Genomic DNA, 19,967 nt, shown 5'->3' with positions numbered 1-19,967 from the left:
TCTAAGGGGGTAAAAGAGTTGATATTTGGACCAAAATGCCCTTTTATTTAAATTTTAATTTTTTCGAACTTCAAAAATTCATATTTCACAAACCGTACATCCAAATATTGCAAATAATATATACACGAAAAACTTATAAAACAGGGATTCCAGAAATACAAGATTTGTTTAACAAAACTTCATAACCAGAAAGAAATAGACAATTTAAAAACATACTGCAATAATCTTATTTTATTTTATATTTTATAAAATACTCGAGTTATTTGCAAAATTTTTTTTTAGAATTATTCATTTTCATATGGAGCATAACATATAAAAAAAATAGCCCCAATAGTGACCAGATATTCATTTTTATTATTTTTAAATAGTAAATCTATAAAAGAATGAAAATATTTTGACACAAAATATGAAATCTTATGAAATCGATCTCGGTTGGGGCTAATTTTTTTTATATTTGGCTCTATATATAAATGAATAATTTTGAAAATTTTCTTACAAATATCTCGAGTATTAAGATTGTTGGAGTATATTTTTAGACTGCCCATTTCTCTCTGGTTATAAAGGTTTGTTGTACAAATTTTATATTTCTGGAATCCTTATTTTATAAGCTTTCCGTGCATATATTATTTATAATTTTTAAATGTACGATTTGTGAGATATGAAATTTTAAAGTTCAAGAGATTAAAATTTTAAATAAAATGGTATTTTGGTCCAAATGTCAACTCTTTTACCCTCTTCACAAAGTTGAGGGAGATTCTTTGGGAAAAAAATTAGACAAGGGGGATTTATTGGAAAAATGTTACGAGTCGAAGGGGTTTATTTGGTAAAAAAATAGATAAGGGGGTTTACTAGAAAATGTTACAAGTCGAGAGGAGTTTTCTGTACTTTGCCCTTTTAATAATATAGAGAATAAAATTTCATAACATATAGTTTCATTTTATTACTATTAGATTATTAAGGTTTTATGGGTATATTAGGTATTTTTCTTTAATATCTATTTTGGTTTTGTTTTCTTCCCCATACAAAGGTCCTCTTGTAATGAAATTATTAACTCCATGTTGAGAATTATTATAAATTTCGTAGAAATTCATTTTTCCCTGCTTTTCTCTTTTTGTTATTCTTTTCATCCCCTTCGTCTGTTTTTCATTATTTCAATTATCTTTTCATTTCATATCTCGACCTCATCTTGTACTCGTTTTATTTTCATCACATTCTTCTTTCTTTTACATAATTTACTTTAAAATTCCTAATTTTTTTTCATCAAATTACTATCATAATACTGGTTATCTTTTCATCACATTCTTCTTTCTTTTACATAATTTATTTTAAAATTCTAACTTTTTTTCCATCAAATTAGTATAATAATATTTTTAGCAACAATTGATATCAAAGTTGAAATAATTTTAAAAGTTTGGTATATTGAAAACAACTAGCACACGACAATATATATTTTGTTTTTGGCTGTCACATGGAAGAAGACTTAAATGAACATGTCAATTTTAAAGGGAGGGTTAAATATGTCAAATCTTATGGTGGGTATGTTAGAATTGCACACAAACCATAGTGATTACAGAGTTAGGCTAAACAAATCATGCAATTATTGGGCAACTAGTATTGTTTATAGCATAATTGAACACTAATTGTGCATGAGGTATTTTGGTCATTGTACCAATAAATTATGACTCTTTCTGTGAGCAAGAACAATAGAACATGGACTGCTAACCATTTAATTACTATTAAATTATTTAATTAGTCTTATTAGGTGTAAAATACTCTGTGTGTGTGTATATATATCTCAACAGAAATACTATATATGATTTCATTTTCTGCCAAGTGCCAACTAAGAGAGGAACTTCTAGCTCTCAGCTTGGTGTCTTTGGCTCAGCTTTAAGCCATGATCTCAACAGTGTATTTTTTAAATATATATATATATTTTGAATTTTTGCCAAGTCAAATTCAATAACTTGAATCTGAATCTGAATTTTTCTAATTTATATGAACTTTTGGCAAATTCTAAAATTACTTGTCCAAATAATGTAATACATGTGATGTTGTTTACAAACTAGCATGTTAAAAAATTATAAATTTAAGAACAAATTGCATTAAATTCCTCTTTACTTTTAATTTTTGGCACAAAACCCTTCTAAAGAAAAATACTGACATAAAACCCCCTAAGCATTTAATTTGTTGCAAAGTGATATTATAATGACCCAAATGCCCTTCAATATAAATTTTGATTTTTGATTTTTTTGATTATTCTCCTTTTTAAAATTTAAAAATAAAATAGAATATTTTATAAAATACACACTATTAAAGTTAAGTTATAATATGAAAATGCCCCTTAATGTAACTTTAAGAAAATTTAGGTTGTCTTAAAATATTTTAAAAATTTAAAAAATTGTTCCGAGGTATTTTCATTTTCTTATAGATGCACCATTTAAAAAAAAGTTTCAGAAAAATTTTAACACCACTATGTGGAATGAGTTATTTGTATTCATTTTAATTTCATATTAAGAGAAACCAATTTCTTAAATTTATATTAAGGGGCCTAAATTTAAAAACAAAGTTATCTCTGAGTCTTATTACATTAGAATTTTTTTTATTATTTTTTAATAATTATTAAGATTAGATTTACCAGACTAATTTATCTTCAAACTTGAAACCAGACTACTTTAATTTTACATACAATAACTAAATATATATACTATATTTATGTTCTCATATGGGATAAATGATGTAAATTTTAGCTTCCTCTTCACAAAGAAATGTGCTTAATATATATAAACCACTTGTTCAGTGCTCAAATATAACCTATATATTTCAATTTTTATCACATGCCAATGTCACACACACATATATATATATATATATATATATATATATATATGAGTCTTGATGCTCAAAAAAAATTTTATCCGCACATTTTATAGTAATCCTTATATTAAATATGTTTGTCATATTATAAACTCACTCATTTCGTTGCCAAATATTACAAAGTTACTCTCTTTATTTTAAATTTCCAAAATAAACACGTATTAACAATACCATCATTAAAATAAAAGGTAATTACCCAAAAAATAAAATAAAAATCAATGACTATTTTTAAACCTTTGATTCATATGCTAGGGCTCCATAGTTAATCATGGTTTGCTTCTTATTATTAGGGAGTATTTTGTAATTTTATTTTCTCTTTAATACTTGAGGTCTATTAATAAGGTTGCCTCCGTTATAGCACGAATTGGTATTGTAGATGTAGAATCTAACAAAATAAATTAATACGAGTAGGTTTCAGGACAAAAGTTTGAAAACAGTTATTATTATTTTTTGATAATTACTCCGAACCTTTTATTTTAAGGTTGGATGATATTTGTAATATTAATTTTAAAAATTAAAAATAGAGAGAATGTTGTTTTGCCATATTTGAACAAGAGATCCGAAATCTCAAACACACACACACATATATATATATATGATATGTGCATATGATAAAATCTGAAATATATACGTACGCTTTGATGTTCTCAAACGTCACATATTTATGTGTTCGGGTACGAAAGAAAAAAATTAAATGGAAGGAAAAGAAGAGGAGATGGGAAAGATTGTGAGCTTATAATTTCCTATGTTAGTTAGAAGGAAATATGAAGTTTTAATTATTTATACTATTATATCCATTAATATTTATAATATTAAAATTGATAGATGATAGTACTATATTTTAAAACTTGTATAATTTAGGATAATATTTAATTTAAAACTTTTGTAGTTCATTTTTGAATGGGTGAAAATTTGTAAAGTATTATTTTCATCTTTGGACGGATGAAAATTTGTAAAGTATTATTTCTCTTCTTCTTTCTTTTTTTGCACTATCTCTACCGAATAAAGAAAGTTAGTTCTTTCTTTTTATTTGCTTATTTTCTCTCCACACTTTTCTTACCACGAATACAGTATTAAAGAAAATTGAGCCCCAAAAGTTATTTATCAGTTTACCAGTAAGAAAATAAAAAATTGCGTCTAATTAATTAATTACAAAATAATACCACCACCAAAAATAAATAAAGAAGTAATAAAAAAAAATCTCAGCAATTCCATGAGCGAAGACAAGCCAAGCCAAAGCAGCCGTGAACTGTCGGTGGCCTGTGACTCTGATAGCTCACACTCACTTCCCCCATCTCTCTCTCTCTCTCTCTACTCTCTCTCTTTTTCTCTTCATCTTCTCCTGTCTTCCCTTCTATTCTACGGAACTTTCTCATCATACACATTGGAGATCTCCTCCAATCCACAGTCCTCTTCAAGGTCAGACAAACATCTCCTTCTCTCCCTCTCGCTCTCTCTCTCCACACTTTCTCTCTCTACATTAATTACGGTCCGCATTGTCCAAGATTGCTTTTTCTGCAGAATCTAGAGGTTTAAAGAACTTCCGAATTTTGCTAGATCTTCTCAATTTAGTTTGCAAATTCGTAAATTCTTCTCATTTCCGGAGATTTCTGTTTTTTTGACTGGTTTTTTCTATGATTTCTCTGATTCTAAGTTCGCATGCCACGGATTGGGTCTCCTTTTTAAGTGCAACTGTGCTCGTCTTCCTCGAGTTCAATTGAATTTGATGTTTTTTTGGTAAAAGGTTGAGTTTTGATGCAAAAAATGTGTTGATCTACTCTTTCGTTAGGCTAATTTTGTGGCATTCTGCTGAATCTGTTTGAAATTTGATTGGAGCTGATTAAGGCATCTAATTGCCATTGATTTGTTTTGCCTAGATTTACACATCTAACTGCCATTGATTGTGTTAAGGCAAGCTCTGGGTTGGTCTTCTTGTATTCTTATTCAGTTATGACTTGGATTCACGTAGTCTGTATAAATAAATCGGACAATAGCTGTTTTGAAGTGATTATAGTTCAATTGAGGTCGAGAATCTTGCAATTTTTGTAACTGGGACACGATATGCATATTTATTTTGTGTTCTTGTTTTGAAGAACGTGATTTGTGCAATTTTGTAATAGAATTCCTATCACTACATATTTGTCTAAATCTATTCCATTTTGTCTAAATCTATTCCATTGTGGATTGCTGGTGGCATTTTCGCAGGAGGCTTTAGCTTTGACTGTGTCTTGGAGGTAGATCTGAATATCTTGAATTACAACAGCAAAGCTGGCGGCGACACTAGCTTGGAAGTTTCCAGCCAGCAATGGCAGCAGCCTTGCTACTAACGATCTGGTACTGCTTAGCATATTTATTTATCTACTGAGACTTGAGTATGAGTGGGTAATTGGTGAATGCCCATTAAAAGCATTGAGTGTAGACCGTAGATATGCATTTTGATGTGGCCCTTCTGAATTCTGATTCCCCAATTGTGATTTTGTTTTCCTGTTATTTAGCTACATCTTGAATAGGCTCAGTCTACATCTCGGTCTGGATTTTAACACTTCTAATGCGTTTTCTGTTTAGTTTTTAAGTCCTGGGAAAGGAGATTGTTATTTGTCTCTTTATTTGGATGTTTGTGCTGTTAGACACCTCGTAAAGATGCATTGCAAAACCGGGCAATATTGTTTTATCACATTAATTTGTTGCAACTAAAAATCTGGAAATGTTTGTATGGTGCATGAAGGTAGGGCTGCAGGGGGCTGATCCACAAATTTTCACTTTTGGGGTGGGGGTACTAGTGTTATGATAGTAAAATTTTTAAAAATATAAACTGCTGTATATTTTTCTTCTGCCTTCAATATGCCATGTTTCTTCTATATTATCACTGGTACTAGTTAAGATAATCGTGGCATGTACATTTGAACTAGAAAAGTCATTTCTTTAATTGATTCAAATGCTAAATCGCAATGTTTTCAGGAATGGTGCAAAAACTATTCACCTATGCACTTCATTTTTAGTGCTCCACTGCAATTGTCCGATATATTACTTACTAAAGGGCCTGATCTGACTAAAAAAGAGAAAAACTTTAAATCCCCAAGGCATGACCAGATTATGGGCCTAACTAAAAGGTTTCAGCCAAGATTTTTAGCATGATAAAATAACTTACTACAGAATCATCTCATAAGAGGAAATGTGAGAAAGTGGATCTAATTTACTGGGATGTACATGCTGTGCAAGAATTGATCGGTTGATTCGTGGATGAATTTAGAAGAGATCGATTTGTGGTAGAATTCAAAAGAGGTTTATGATTTGAGCGGAATTCCTGTTTTGTATGGGGGAGAGAGAGAGAGAGATTTACTAGTTGGTACCAAAACAAATTTGTCTTGGAGAAGGTTTATCTTCTGTTAATTAGTGCTTTGCGCATCTTTGTGTCTTGTAGTTTGTGATTGTGGATTGGTTGAGATTTTTGACAACTTTTCACGTGGTGGAGACCATATTTCGTGCAAATTTTTTGGGTCCCTGAATGGTTCTAGCACTGCATGCACGTGTACATTTGCCTCATTATCTGAGTTAGATGTTTATGCAATGGAACATATCACATTCTTTACCATATAGTATCTCCTTTTCGAATTAAGACCTTACTGTAAAAGTGAAAGAATCACCTTAGATATTTGCTGCATTGTCTTCTTTTTTTTCAGTACTAACCAAAATTTGTCAGCTTCATCTAGGGAGTATATTGTGATAGACATATTTATCGTGAAAAAAAAAATAAAAATAAAATCAAAGCGGGTTTCCTGTTCCCAAATGCAACTTTATTTCTGACAACCTTTGACTTTGCAGCATCATTTATCATTTTCATGTCATTTTCCTCACACTTTTCTTTTCTCTATTTTGAACCGTTATTGTAGATTGTTTCTATATGTAACGACCATTTGCATCCATCCTTTTCCCCTTTAAATTAATTTTTTTTCCCTCCTAAGCAGGAAACGAATGGGGATGCTAGACCTCAAGATTCAGAGCCTCCTACTCCTCATTCACTCATAAAGATGAGTTCAAGGTCAGTTCATGTTTAGCATGCAAATGCAAAGCTTTGCCTAGGGGTTTTCTATTTTTTTGTCTCTGTTCTGTAATCTGAGCCACTTAATTATTGCTTTTTAAATGGAGACAACGTTAGTAATTTTCTTCCGCAAGCATGTATCATCTTTTAAGTTTTAAACTGTTTCCCGTTGCGGACATTGGCAAATATCCATGAAGGCCTCTCTTTGAAGAAAGTCATTTTTACATTGCCAGTTTTATATATGCCCGGGCTAAACCAATGATCTTAGGGCATGTGTTCCCAAAAGCCTTTGTTTCTATTTTGGGAATATGATTTGTGCTTCACTTTATACCTGTGTTACCTGGACTCGTCAGTGAAGGCCAGAGTGCCCGTGTCGACACGACACGACACGACACGACACGACACGGACACGGACACGGACACGGACACGGACACGGACACGGGATATGCGTCCGACCCTCCATTCTTCAATCGGACACGACTGACCAAGAAAATACATAAAATGATGTGTAGTTTGATGCTTGTGAAGGATCAGGAATTTTTTTCGTGTTTTTTTGTTAAATCTGTAGCCATACGAAGCTTTCTATTTCAACAATGGCGTTCTGGTTCGGATCGGTGGTCTGGAGGTTGAAGATGACTTGCTGTTTGTGAACCAGCACGCGCTGGCTTTTGTGCAATTTTTTGTGCCATCTTGTGCGTGGTTTCACGCAATTGTTAATAACTTAACACCTGTTTATTTGGATCTGAAAAGATAAGGGATGGGACATAGCTGTAAAGCATTATTGTGGTGGGTTACAGCTGTAACTTTGCTTTTTACAGTACTCTTATAAATACCGTGTACATTGAATGGGCTTCCTTTTTAATTGTGCTTTGGACTTGTGCAGGCCCAAAACCCAAGCATCAATCCATGACTAAAATGCACATACAAAGACATATTATCCCATATTGAATTAGTCATCCTTTTTAATTGTGCTTTGACTTGTACAGGCCCAGATGCACATACAGAGGCATATTAGCCCAAGCCCAAACCCGCCCTTGGGTATACAAAAGAAGCCCTACAGCTCAGAATTTCTTATTTAAAGGTTCCATAAAACAGCAGTAACAGGGGAATGCATAGCCATGACATGCCACGAATCAAATGAGGCAAACAAATGCAGTAATATTTATAAAATTTTTATAAAAAAGTACAATTGATATATATATATATTTTTTGTTTTATGATTAATGTCTCAAACATAAAAAAAAAACTTACAAATTTTTCTCTCTTTTCAAAGTGTCCAAGTACCCGTGTCCAATATTTGGACACTTTTAATCTGTGTTCCCGTATCCTGAAAATTGATAGATTGACGAATCCGACCCCTAGACACGCACCCATGTCCGACACCCGTACCCGAGTCCGGGTAACATAGCTTTATACTATTGCGCTCCACTTGTTTTTTAAATCGAGGAAATGACACAATAACTGTTTGAAGCGGAGTGTAAGAGTACTTTTTGGGATAATTGTGGAGTTTGAGAGTACTTTTGAAGGACAATTATGCTAAATCCTTTTTAAGAAAAACAAATAGACTGCAAGGGTACAAAAGTGGATTGCGAATATTGTTTCCTTTTTCTTTCTTCTTCTTTATTTTCTCCACAGTATGAGCTAAATACCTGCCATTGCTGGTTTCATTTTGCTCAGTGACGTTTTCTAGTTGAATATCTCATCCAGAAAAAATCACATTTATTATATTTTAATTATTCATATGTTCTACCATGACTGGTGATATAAAATGATTGTTTAAAAAATTCAATTTTACTAGTAAAAGCTTATCCCAATTAGTTGGTTTGTTCTAAAACTTTTCTCTTGTCCATGTTTGCTCTATTTGGGGCAATTTTCCCCCTCTTAAGCCAGTGACTGTCTTGTATTTGTCATTATCATTTTTTTTTTTGATAAATATTTTTCATTATCATAACCCACATCTTCTTTTATACTCCTTGTGCTCGCTGCAGTGCCTTCAATTGAACCTCACTGTCAGCTGCATTATTATTGGGCTTAACTTTTCCAGTGTTACTGTAATTAGATATTTATTAAATAAATTGCTTAGTTTTTGATTCATGTCGGCTTTTCTTGCTCAAATCAATTTGATGATATTGCAACATTTAGTATAGATGATGTGTACGGCTCAAGTTTCTCACACTCATATGGTCTGCAGAGATCGTAGTAGCATGGAGGACCCTGATGGGACATTGGCAAGTGTTGCCCAATGTATTGAACAGTTGCGGCAGAATTCCTTATCTGTACAAGAAAAAGAGTTTTGCTTGAAGAAGTTGTTGGAGCTTATTGATACGCGTGAAAATGCTTTCAGTGCTGTTGGATCTCATTCTCAGGCAGTTCCAGTACTTGTGTCACTTCTGCGGTCAGGGTCACTTGGGGTGAAGATGCAGGCGGCTACTGTTTTAGGCTCCTTATGCAAGGAGAATGAACTGCGATTGAAAGTATTATTAGGGGGTTGCATTCCGCCGCTGCTTGGTCTCCTTAGGTCCAATTCAGCAGAAGGTCAAATTGCAGCTGCCAAGACTATTTATGCTGTTTCTCAAGATGGTGCGAGCGATCATGTTGGATCAAAAATTTTTTCAACTGAAGGAGTCGTGCCAGTGCTTTGGGAGCAACTAAAAAAGGGGCTGAAGGCTGGAAACTTGGTTGATAACTTGCTGACAGGAGCTTTAAAAAATCTTTCCAGCAGCACCGAGGGATTTTGGTCTGCAACAATACAAGCTGGTGGGGTTGATATACTTGTGAAATTGCTTACAACTGGACAGTCGGGCACTCAAGCTAATGTATGCTTTCTCCTGGCATGTATGATGATGGAGGATGCATCTGTTTGTTCTAAGGTGTTGGCTGCAGAGGCTACAAAACAACTTCTTAAGCTATTAGGACCTGGTAATGATGCACCTGTGAGAGCAGAAGCTGCAGCTGCTCTCAAATCGCTGTCTGCCCAGAGCAAAGAAGCAAGGCGGGAGATAGCTAATTGTAATGGTATACCTTCTTTGATAAATGCAACAATAGCTCCTTCAAAGGAATTCATGCAAGGTGAATACGCCCAAGCGTTGCAGGAGAATGCAATGTGTGCCCTTGCAAACATTTCTGGTGGTCTGTCGTATGTCATTTCAAGCCTTGGACAAAGCCTTCAATCATGCAATTCACCTGCACAGATTGCTGATACATTAGGGGCTTTAGCTTCGGCTCTTATGATATATGAAAGCAAGGCAGAAGCTACTAGAGCATCAGATCCTCTGGAAATTGAACAGACGTTGGTTAAGCAGTTAAAGCCTCGGTTACCATTTCTTGTGCAGGAGCGGACCATAGAAGCCTTGGCCAGTTTGTATGGAAATACCATACTCTCAAATAAACTTGCAAACTCTGATGCAAAACGCCTTCTGGTTGGTTTGATCACAATGGCAACCAATGAAGTTCAAGATGAGCTGATAAGATCCCTTCTCATGCTTTGCAACAATGAAGGCAGTCTGTGGCGTGCACTTCAAGGTCGTGAGGGGATTCAGCTATTGATTTCTCTTCTTGGACTTTCATCAGAACAACAACAAGAATGTGCTGTTGCATTACTCTGCCTTCTATCTAATGAGAATGATGAAAGCAAATGGGCTATCACAGCTGCTGGCGGCATACCTCCACTTGTCCAAATTCTAGAGACTGGGTCTGCGAAAGCGAAGGAAGATTCTGCAACAATTCTGGGGAATCTTTGTAATCACAGTGAGGATATACGGGCATGTGTTGAAAGTGCTGATGCCGTTCCTGCTTTGTTATGGCTACTAAAGAATGGAAGCTCAAATGGAAAAGAAATTGCAGCGAAGACATTGAACCATTTGATTCACAAATCAGACACAGCAACTATTAGCCAGCTCACTGCATTATTAACCAGTGATTTACCTGAATCTAAGGTTTATGTTTTGGATGCATTAAAAAGTATGCTTTCGGTAGTCCCCCTAAGTGATATGTTGCGGGAGGGAAGTGCTGCAAATGATGCAATTGAGACAATGATAAAAATTTTAAGCTCTGCAAAAGAAGAGACTCAGGCCAAGTCTGCATCTTCTCTTGCTGCAATCTTTAATGTCAGAAAGGACTTGCGGCAAAGTAGCATTGCTGTTAAGACGCTTTTGTCAGCCATGAAGCTACTAAATGTCGAATCTGGAAACATCTTAGTAGAGTCCTCTCGTTGTCTTGCTGCGATATTTCTTTCGATCAAAGAGAATCGGGATGTGGCTGCTGTTGCTAGAGAGGCATCAACTTCACTAATGGTGCTTGCTAACTCTTCAGTTCTGCAAGTTGCAGAGCAGGCGACATGCGCTTTGGCAAATCTTCTTTTGGACAGTGAAGTTTCAGAGAAAGCTATTCTTGAAGAAATTATTCTGCCTGCTACTAGGGTTTTGCGAGAAGGCACAGTTGCTGGAAAGACCCTTGCAGCAGCAGCAATTGCTCGGTTACTCCATTCTCGCAGAACTGATTCAGCCTTAACCGAATGCGTTAATCGTGCAGGAACAGTTCTTGCATTGGTTTCGTTCTTGGAGTCCGTTGATAGTGGGTCTACTGAGACATCAGAAGCACTAGATGCACTTGCCTTTTTGTCGAGGTCAGAAGGAGCTACTGGGCACATCAAACCTGCATGGGCAGTTCTTGCTGAATTTCCAAATAGCATAACCCCAATAGTGTCATGTATTGCTGATGCAACACCCTTGTTGCAGGATAAAGCTATAGAAATATTGTCGCGGCTTTGCAGGTCTCAGCCTGTTGTTCTAGGAAGTACAATTGCTTGTTCACCAGGATGTATTTCATCAATTGCGGGAAGGGTGATGAGTTCCTCAGATGCAAGGGTCAAAATAGGGGGAAGTGCACTTCTTATATGTGCTGCGAAAGTAAATCACCAGAGACTGGTGGAAGATTTGAATCAATCAAATGCACGTGCCCATCTCATTCAGTCTCTTGTTGGCATGCTTAATTCCATGGGTTCAACTCACTTTGGAGACCAGGGAGACAAGGAGACCATAAGCATTTACAGGCTTACCAAAGAAGAAGCAAGTAATGGCGAAAATGCGACAAGTACAGCAGTAATCTGTGGCGCCGACATAGCAGTGTGGCTACTTTCTGTCCTTGCTAGTCATGATGACAAGAGTAGAATTGTGATTATGGAGGCTGGAGCAATTGAAGTACTCACTGAGAGAATCTCCCGATGCTTGTCGCAGTACACTCAGGTATTCAACTTGTTTCAGATATTCTATTAAATGCAATATGTATATTATATTCATGATGTGTCCAGTAATTATCTTGTTCACATTTTAGATCCTCTATGCCAGTATATAATCTGATTCTGCATTTGTGCTTTTATTATCATTGAAACCTTTGTTTGCTGCTTCATGGCAATTCATGCAGATTGATTTTAAAGAAGACAGTAGCATATGGATTTGTGCCTTACTGCTAGCAATTTTGTTTCAAGACAGAGATATCATACGAGCACATGCAACCATGAAATCTATACCAGTACTTGCAAATTTATTGAAGTCAGAGGAGTCAGCAAACAGGTATTTTGCTGCACAAGCTGTGGCCAGTCTCGTCTGTAATGGGAGCAGAGGGACTCTTCTGTCTGTTGCAAATTCTGGTTCAGCAGGTGGGCTTATTTCCTTACTTGGGTGTGCTGATGTTGACATCTTTGATCTTCTGGAGATGTCAGAGGAATTTGGTTTGGTGCGGTATCCAGAACAAGTTGCTCTTGAGAGGTTGTTTAGGGTTGATGACATTAGGGTTGGAGCTACTTCTCGGAAAGCTATACCTGCCCTTGTTGATCTACTTAAACCAATTCCAGATCGTCCGGGGGCACCTTTTCTAGCACTTGGGATTCTGACTCAGCTTGCAAGAGACTGTCCCTCAAATAAGATTGTCATGGTTGAATCGGGGGCCTTGGAAGCTCTGACTAAATATCTTTCTCTTGGCCCACAAGATGCAACCGAGGAAGCTGCTACGGATTTATTGGGGATGCTATTTAGCAGTGCTGAAATACGGAGACATGAATCTGCATTTGGAGCTGTTGGGCAACTTGTTGCAGTCTTGCGTTTAGGCGGAAGAGGTGCAAGGTATAGTGCTGCAAAAGCATTGGAAAACCTATTTTCTGCCGACCATATTAGAAATGCAGAAACTGCCAGGCAAGCTGTTCAACCTTTGGTGGAGATTCTAAATACTGGTTTGGAGAAGGAGCAACATGCTGCTATTGCTGCATTGGTTAGGTTATTAAGCGAAAACCCCTCAAGGGCCCTAGCTGTTGCAGATGTTGAGATAAATGCTGTAGATGTGCTTTGCAGGATTCTGTTGTCAAATTGTTCAATGGAACTGAAGGGGGATGCTGCTGAGTTGTGTTGTGTTCTTTTTGGAAATACACGAATTAGGTCTACCATGGCTGCAGCTCGTTGTGTCGAGCCTCTGGTCTCTCTTCTTGTAACTGAGTTCAGTCCTGCGCAGAATTCAGTTGTTCGCGCACTAGATAAACTCTTGGATGATGAGCAATTGGCAGAACTAGTTGCTGCGCATGGTGCAGTTATTCCTCTAGTTGGCCTTCTCTATGGTAAAAATTACATGCTTCATGAGGCTACTTCCAGAGCTCTTGTGAAGTTAGGAAAAGACAGGCCATCATGTAAGATGGAAATGGTGAAAGCTGGAGTAATTGAGAGCATGCTCGATATTCTTCATGAAGCACCAGATTTTCTTTGTGCTGCTTTTGCAGAATTGCTTCGAATATTGACCAATAATGCTACCATTGCTAAGGGTCCATCTGCAGCAAAAGTAGTTGAGCCCCTTTTCCTGTTGCTATCTAGGGCAGAGTTTGGACCTGATGGCCAACATAGTGCTTTACAGGTTCTTGTTAATATTTTAGAGCATTCACAGTGTCGCGCTGACTATAATTTGACATCTCACCAAGCTATCGAACCACTTATCCCTTTACTAGATTCTCCAGCTCCAGCAGTGCAACAGTTGGCAGCTGAGCTTCTCTCACACCTACTTCTTGAAGAAAATCTTCAGAAGGATCCAGTGACACAACAAGTGATTGGTCCCCTGATACGGGCTCTTGGTTCTGGTATACATATTTTGCAGCAGAGAGCTGTAAAGGCACTTGTTAGTATTGCACTAACCTGGCCAAATGAAATTGCAAAGGAAGGTGGTGTCGGTGAGCTGTCCAAAGTTATATTGCAAGCCGATCCTTCACTTCCTCATGCATTGTGGGAATCTGCTGCTTCTGTTTTATCCAGTATTCTGCAATTTAGTTCTGAATTCTATTTGGAAGTTCCTGTTGCAGTGTTGGTGAGATTGCTCCGTTCTGGTTCAGAAGGCACAGTAATTGGTGCATTGAATGCTCTTCTAGTGTTGGAAAGTGATGATGGTACCAGCGGTGAAGCAATGGCAGAAAGTGGTGCCATTGAGGCTCTTTTGGAACTTCTCAGATGTCATCAGTGTGAGGAAACTGCTGCAAGACTGCTGGAGGTGTTGTTGAACAATGTGAAGATCAGGGAGTCAAAAGTTATCAAGTCTGCAATCTTACCGTTATCCCAGTACCTCTTGGATCCACAAACCCAAGCTCAACAGGCAAGGTTACTGGCAACTCTTGCTCTTGGCGATCTATTTCAAAATGAAACTCTTGCTCGAAGTACAGATGCTGTTTCAGCTTGTCGGGCTCTAGTGAATCTGCTTGAAGACCAACCCACAGAAGAAATGAAAGTGGTAGCTATATGTGCCTTGCAAAACCTGGTAATGTATAGCCGATCAAATAAAAGAGCAGTTGCAGAAGCTGGTGGTGTTCAGGTTGTATTGGATCTGATTGGTTCAAGTGATCCAGATACATCAGTTCAGGCTGCAATGTTTATTAAGCTTCTCTTCTCTAACAATACCATTCAAGAATATGCTTCCAGTGAAACAGTCAGAGCTATAACTGGTAACTCTTCTTCTTCTTATTATTTTTTTTGTTCTCTCTTTAGCCATGTTCACTTAGCTCTGATTATATACCTGTTGGTGATTGTTGTAGAAACCAATAACAATAGATTCAACTTATTGTTCTCTTGATCCTTAACTCCTTCTCCCTCAATGCTACATTGACTTGCACTAAGAACTTTCTGTTCTTTACATTCCTTCATTGTCATCCTTTTCAGTTATTCCCCCTCCCCACCTTCTTAAATCTGAGTTCCATTGGCTACTTGATCCCTCTTTTGTCAATCCTTACTATTCTAAGCTATATTCTCTCTATTGGTGTATACATCTTGAATCCTTTTCACTTCAATATGTTGTCCTATCAGTCCTGAATACCTGTATCGACCCACCTATTTTCTCTCCCTTAAAGTCCTTTGTGGATTTCAAGTCAGGAATAGAGCTGTGGCTTATTTGGTGTTATACCACAATTCATAATACTGTATTTAAAGAGTGTGACATCCCCAAATTCTTATCCACTTGAGCCAACCCCTTGGGGTTAATTGGTGTCATTCCTGGAAGGAGTTATATGTACAAACTTATGTGTTTATATGAATTTTTACTTTTCTTATCATTATTTTTCTAAGAAGGAATTTATATCATCAGTCAAGCTGATTGCAGTGCAGTGCATATGATAGAGCTTCAACATTATGCACATTGACACGAAAGAAAAATGTATACGACTGTTTAAATGTTTGCATTGCTTTTTAACATTGATTTGGTCTACAGTTTCATGTATGAGGCTTGTTGTTTGGGTGGCTTTTCCATATGTGCATATACATTATAAGTTTTAATCAGTTATTTGGTCATGCAGCTGCAATTGAAAAGGATTTATGGGCCAACGGAACAGTAAACGAAGAGTATCTGAAAGCTCTGAATGCACTCTTTAGCAACTTCCCACGCCTGAGAGCCACTGAGCCTGCAACACTTAGTATTCCCCATCTGGTCACATCCCTCAAGACTGGCTCAGAGGCAAGTCAAGAAGCTGCTCTGGACTCGTTGTTTCTTCTCAGGCAAGCTTGGACAGCATGCCCAGCTGAAGTCTCCAGAGCACAGTCAGTTGCCGCTGCAGATGCAATTCCTTTGTTGCAATATTTGATCCAGTCAGGCCCACCACGGTTTCAGGAAAAGGCAGAATTTTTGTTGCAGTGTTTGCCAGGGACATTAGTGGTAATAATTAAACGTGGAAACAATATGAAGCAGTCTGTTGGAAACCCAAGTGTTTACTGCAAGCTTACTCTTGGCAACACTCCTCCGAGGCAAACTAAGGTATACTTTGGTACTTTTATGAAATCCATGTTCTTTTTCCAGTTATTGTTAGCTCAAATTTTAGAACTTCCCCCTTTAAGAGAAATGGATATACAATTTGGAAAGTTTACTATAAAAGACGCTCAATCTCCATAATTTTACGCTTTATATCATTACTATGCATTTAACTGGGTTTTTTTTTTTTCCTTCTATTTTTTATTTTTTATTTTTTTTGTTTCTGAACATGGTAAACTAGCTTTTTGACTATTTCACTGTAACGTGATCTGTTGTTTTACCTTGTTATCACCTGTGCATCATCTTGACTAGATGATAATTGTGATCTTCTCTCATTTGCTTAATATATTGTGGATTATTTCATGAATATATGGTGACTAAGAAGCATGGACACTTCTAGATGGAGCCATGTCCACGTGAGACATGTATTAGAGATCAACACTTGTCGGATATTCCTGGAAAAACGTTCACTTTCTGAATGTGGCCATATTTTAGCAGTAAAATTCCTAAGTTTGAACATGTGACTTCCACTTCTTAAACATGTGATAGCACATGACCTATTAACCTTGCATAAGGTTTTCATTTAGCATGGAAAAATATAATTCTAAGAAAAGTCGAATTAAGGTTTATATGAAATTCATACAACATTTGATTATGTTTTAAAAGTAAGAAGAAAAATTAATTGAAAGAATGCACAGGGGAGTAGGAGAGAAGTCATCAAATTATGTTTTGTATGCGTACATATGCATTTCTACATACGTACACAAACACTCACATAAATATGTACCATGTTCCTTCTTTTCTTTCTCTATGTGATAGGGTGATTGTGTTATGATGTATAAGTTATAATTTTATCTAACAATAATAGAATATTTTCTTGTATTTAGCATAGTTTTTATATATAAAAAAATATATATTTTATTGGTGTGTCACCGTTGTGTTCTTGTCCTACTTTTTCAAGATTTTTGGTGTCAAGGTGTCTGTGTTGTGTCATATCTTTATTCTGTTCGTATCCATGCTTTTTAGATGGTGCCTGTACAAAAGGATGTGATATATTGTATAGCTACAATTCAATTAGGGAAATTTTCCCAGTGTTGTTTTTGTTTAGTCAGCTGTCAAACGTTTAGTTATGCTCCCACTATCAAATGTTTGTGTAACATTCTGGTATATTTTGTTTATTCCTATGTAATATTTGTATCCTTGCACTGGTACTTACTTTTGTTTGGTCAGCAGCTGTACATAATCATCATTGTCGTTGTTTAGGTGTAACGGTATTGTTCCTGGAACTCGAGTCTCCTAACTTTAGAATGTATTTAATGTCAAAATGCTCTGTGGTAATAATGGCTGTGCCCAACTTAATTCTCAACTAATTTTCGCATAAAATTCCTGTGTTGTCGTGTTTAATTTATTTATTTTTAAATAAAAAACAACTAATTAAAACTATTAAAGGGAAGCTTACAAAGATCAAAATGTTGTGATTTTGAATGTTGTGATTTTGATTGTTACTTATCAACCAAAAAAAAAAAAAAAAAAAAAAAATGTCACTAATTGCCTGTTGAGATTTGATTTTTTTTTTTTTTTTTTTTTTTTTTTTTTGTCTTTAATAGTTACCTGTCAAAAAGAAATTTCTTGTCTTTAATTTTGTTTAGATTTGAATGATTGTAACGGAAGCCAATCAAAGAGAACTTTCCTAAAATACTTGGACGAAAACCACCTAACCCTAACTTCATAAGAAAGGAACTTTGAGCACGGTTTCTCGACTTCCTCGAAATAAACCTATTATAAATACCAAGTTCGAACAATTTTAAGAATGGATTCTAGTGGCTACTGTTTTACTACACATTGTAATGACATTTTTTATTTTGAATGTGTTTTATTCTTCTCTTTATCTATTATAAGAATTATTTTATAGATATATTTTGTGTTTTTCTCCTTATTTTTTACCATCTTATGATCCTCGATCTGATGTACTATGAACACCAATCAATTTTGCACAGGATCCTGATCCTAAGAAACACGAATGATATCTTGTGATTAAGTTGTGTGAAAGTAATGGGTGGGTTGGGGGTAAGAGAAGTGGTTGCATAGGATATGTGTCTCAAATAAACCATCGTTTATCATTTAGTGATCTCTAGACTTTAAAGATGATTTTGAGGGTCTGGTAACAAATTAATTATAATTTATACTCCTGTGGTTATAATAGAGGTGGCACGATGTTCTGATTTACCAACTGAAGGGCGATCTCTGAAAAGCCGTTCGGTGATTTCAGATTCAACAGTCAAAGCTGGTCATAATGTGACAATATTGAGGTTATTGATTAGAAGAACATTTCATTTAACATGTTATGTTTAGCTTAATGAATTGACGAGAATTGAATTGAGGACCCCAATTTTCCCTTTAAATTGATTACATGCAGGCACTTTTACCACTATTCTGCTATTACTTTGACTCGTTAAGTCCTCCTTTTTGCCATTTAACTCTTTTCAAGAAATTAGTAGTTTCCTTCATTTTCTCAAAAAAATTCTCTTCCGATTTTTATAGTTCTTTTGTATGTTTTTTTCCTGAATTTCTTTTTGTATGTTTCTCTGTAAATATGTAGGCATTCATGTTTTGCAGTCAAATAAACACACCTTATCCCAACTAAGCTTTCCAGCGTCTCCTTGCTGCCTTAACCCTAGTCTCACAAGTGCTTTTTGTTGGTGCATGACTCAGGTTGTATCGACTGGTCCTAATCCGGAGTGGGAAGAGAGCTTTTCATGGTCATTTGAAAGTCCTCCGAAAGGCCAAAAGCTTCATATCTCATGCAAAAATAAGAGCAAAATGGGGAAGGTAATGACCCAAGAAATGGATGGGAGGGAGAATTAGACGAAATTCCTTTACCAACTGTTTTAGGTTTTTCTTTGATTCTCACTTAACCAAGTTTCTTTTAATCTAATGGCAGAGCTCATTTGGAAAAGTCACAATCCAGATCGACCGTGTTGTGATGCTGGGTGCAGTTGCTGGGGAGTACACTTTGTTGCCGGCAAGCAAAAGTGGTCCTCCACGGAATCTGGAGATAGAATTCCAGTGGTCTAACAAATAACGACCATACCGAGGGGTTCTTGTAAGAGCTGCAAATTAAAATTTAGGAACATGGTAAAAGACCGGATTTTTTTTTTTGAGTTTATTTATATGTTGATGTACATATTCTGCTGGAGATATTTTTTTCTTCTTCTTTTGGCGTCCTTAGGCCTTGAAACAGTCATTTGTTAAAGGTATTCTTTTGTAATCTGTTTTTGCTTCCATTCATTGGGAATGCTATGGGCTGAAAAAGTTTAGCTTCCTCTTTTCATTTTTAATTTTTGTATTGATATTTGAGTGCTTGTCAACTTAAAGAGGAAAATAACAAAGGTTTCTGTTTTGATCATCTTTTGGTGTAATTACTTATTTTGTGATTGATTACAAAATTCATTGGAATTGTTTGAAGTTACCTTCTACTTACTAAAATTTTTATTTCTCCTTTATTTTTTATTTTGGATTACATTAAGTGAAACTTCACCGAAAAAGAATTTCCGAATTAACATCGAATTTAATATGATTGGTCATTCTTATCACGTGTTAAATAATTATTTTTGGGAAATTGTTTAAGTAGAAGAGGTGGACAAATACACTCTAGATTTGGTGCTTATTCGCGATTAATTATTCGGTCTCCCTATCATACTCTCTATTTTAGACACAAAATGGAGAGTTTCACCAAAATGGGAAGTCGAAAGCCAAGGAGTTGATAATAGAGGAACAAGTGGAGTAAGTTATTAG

The 19,967-nt window shown here is 35.8% G+C and overlaps 1 protein-coding gene across 2 annotated transcripts; it reads left to right on the top strand.

Annotated features, from left to right (window-relative positions):
• The first annotated feature begins 4,136 nt into the window (after positions 1-4,136).
• Positions 4,137-19,578, top strand: LOC132267240 (protein CELLULOSE SYNTHASE INTERACTIVE 1). 2 transcript variants are annotated; one of them, XM_059768340.1, is made up of 8 exons: positions 4,137-4,293; positions 5,080-5,208; positions 6,840-6,913; positions 9,106-12,157; positions 12,336-14,880; positions 15,724-16,178; positions 18,885-19,001; positions 19,114-19,578. In XM_059768340.1, the coding sequence occupies exons 3-8, from the start codon at positions 6,903-6,905 to the stop codon at positions 19,252-19,254; spliced, it is 6,321 nt and encodes a 2,106-aa protein (XP_059624323.1). In that variant the 5' UTR covers positions 4,137-4,293; positions 5,080-5,208; positions 6,840-6,902; the 3' UTR covers positions 19,255-19,578. The 2 variants fall into 2 exon arrangements, with proteins under 2 accessions (XP_059624323.1, XP_059624324.1); XM_059768341.1 differs by lacking the exon at positions 4,137-4,293 and adding an exon at positions 4,314-4,404.
• Positions 19,579-19,967: the final 389 nt, after the last annotated feature.

This window comes from Cornus florida, unplaced genomic scaffold (genome assembly GCF_030987335.1).
Source record: "Cornus florida cultivar Cherokee Brave unplaced genomic scaffold, ASM3098733v1 CherokeeBrave_3.0.0_Hap2_Chr07, whole genome shotgun sequence".
NCBI lineage: Eukaryota > Viridiplantae > Streptophyta > Magnoliopsida > Cornales > Cornaceae > Cornus > Cornus florida.
The sequence above is the reverse complement of the archived record's forward strand: the minus strand, read 5'-3'. Positions and strand labels throughout refer to the sequence as shown.

What these genes read in the sequence shown, in the direction of transcription:
- LOC132267240 (XM_059768340.1), top strand. An exon ending in CTCCTCCGAGGCAAACTAAG is followed by an intron (nt 16,179 to 18,884) that starts GTATACTTTGGT and finishes TGCATGACTCAG; the next exon opens with GTTGTATCGACTGGTCCTAA. An exon ending in ATAAGAGCAAAATGGGGAAG is followed by an intron (nt 19,002 to 19,113) that starts GTAATGACCCAA and finishes ATCTAATGGCAG; the next exon opens with AGCTCATTTGGAAAAGTCAC.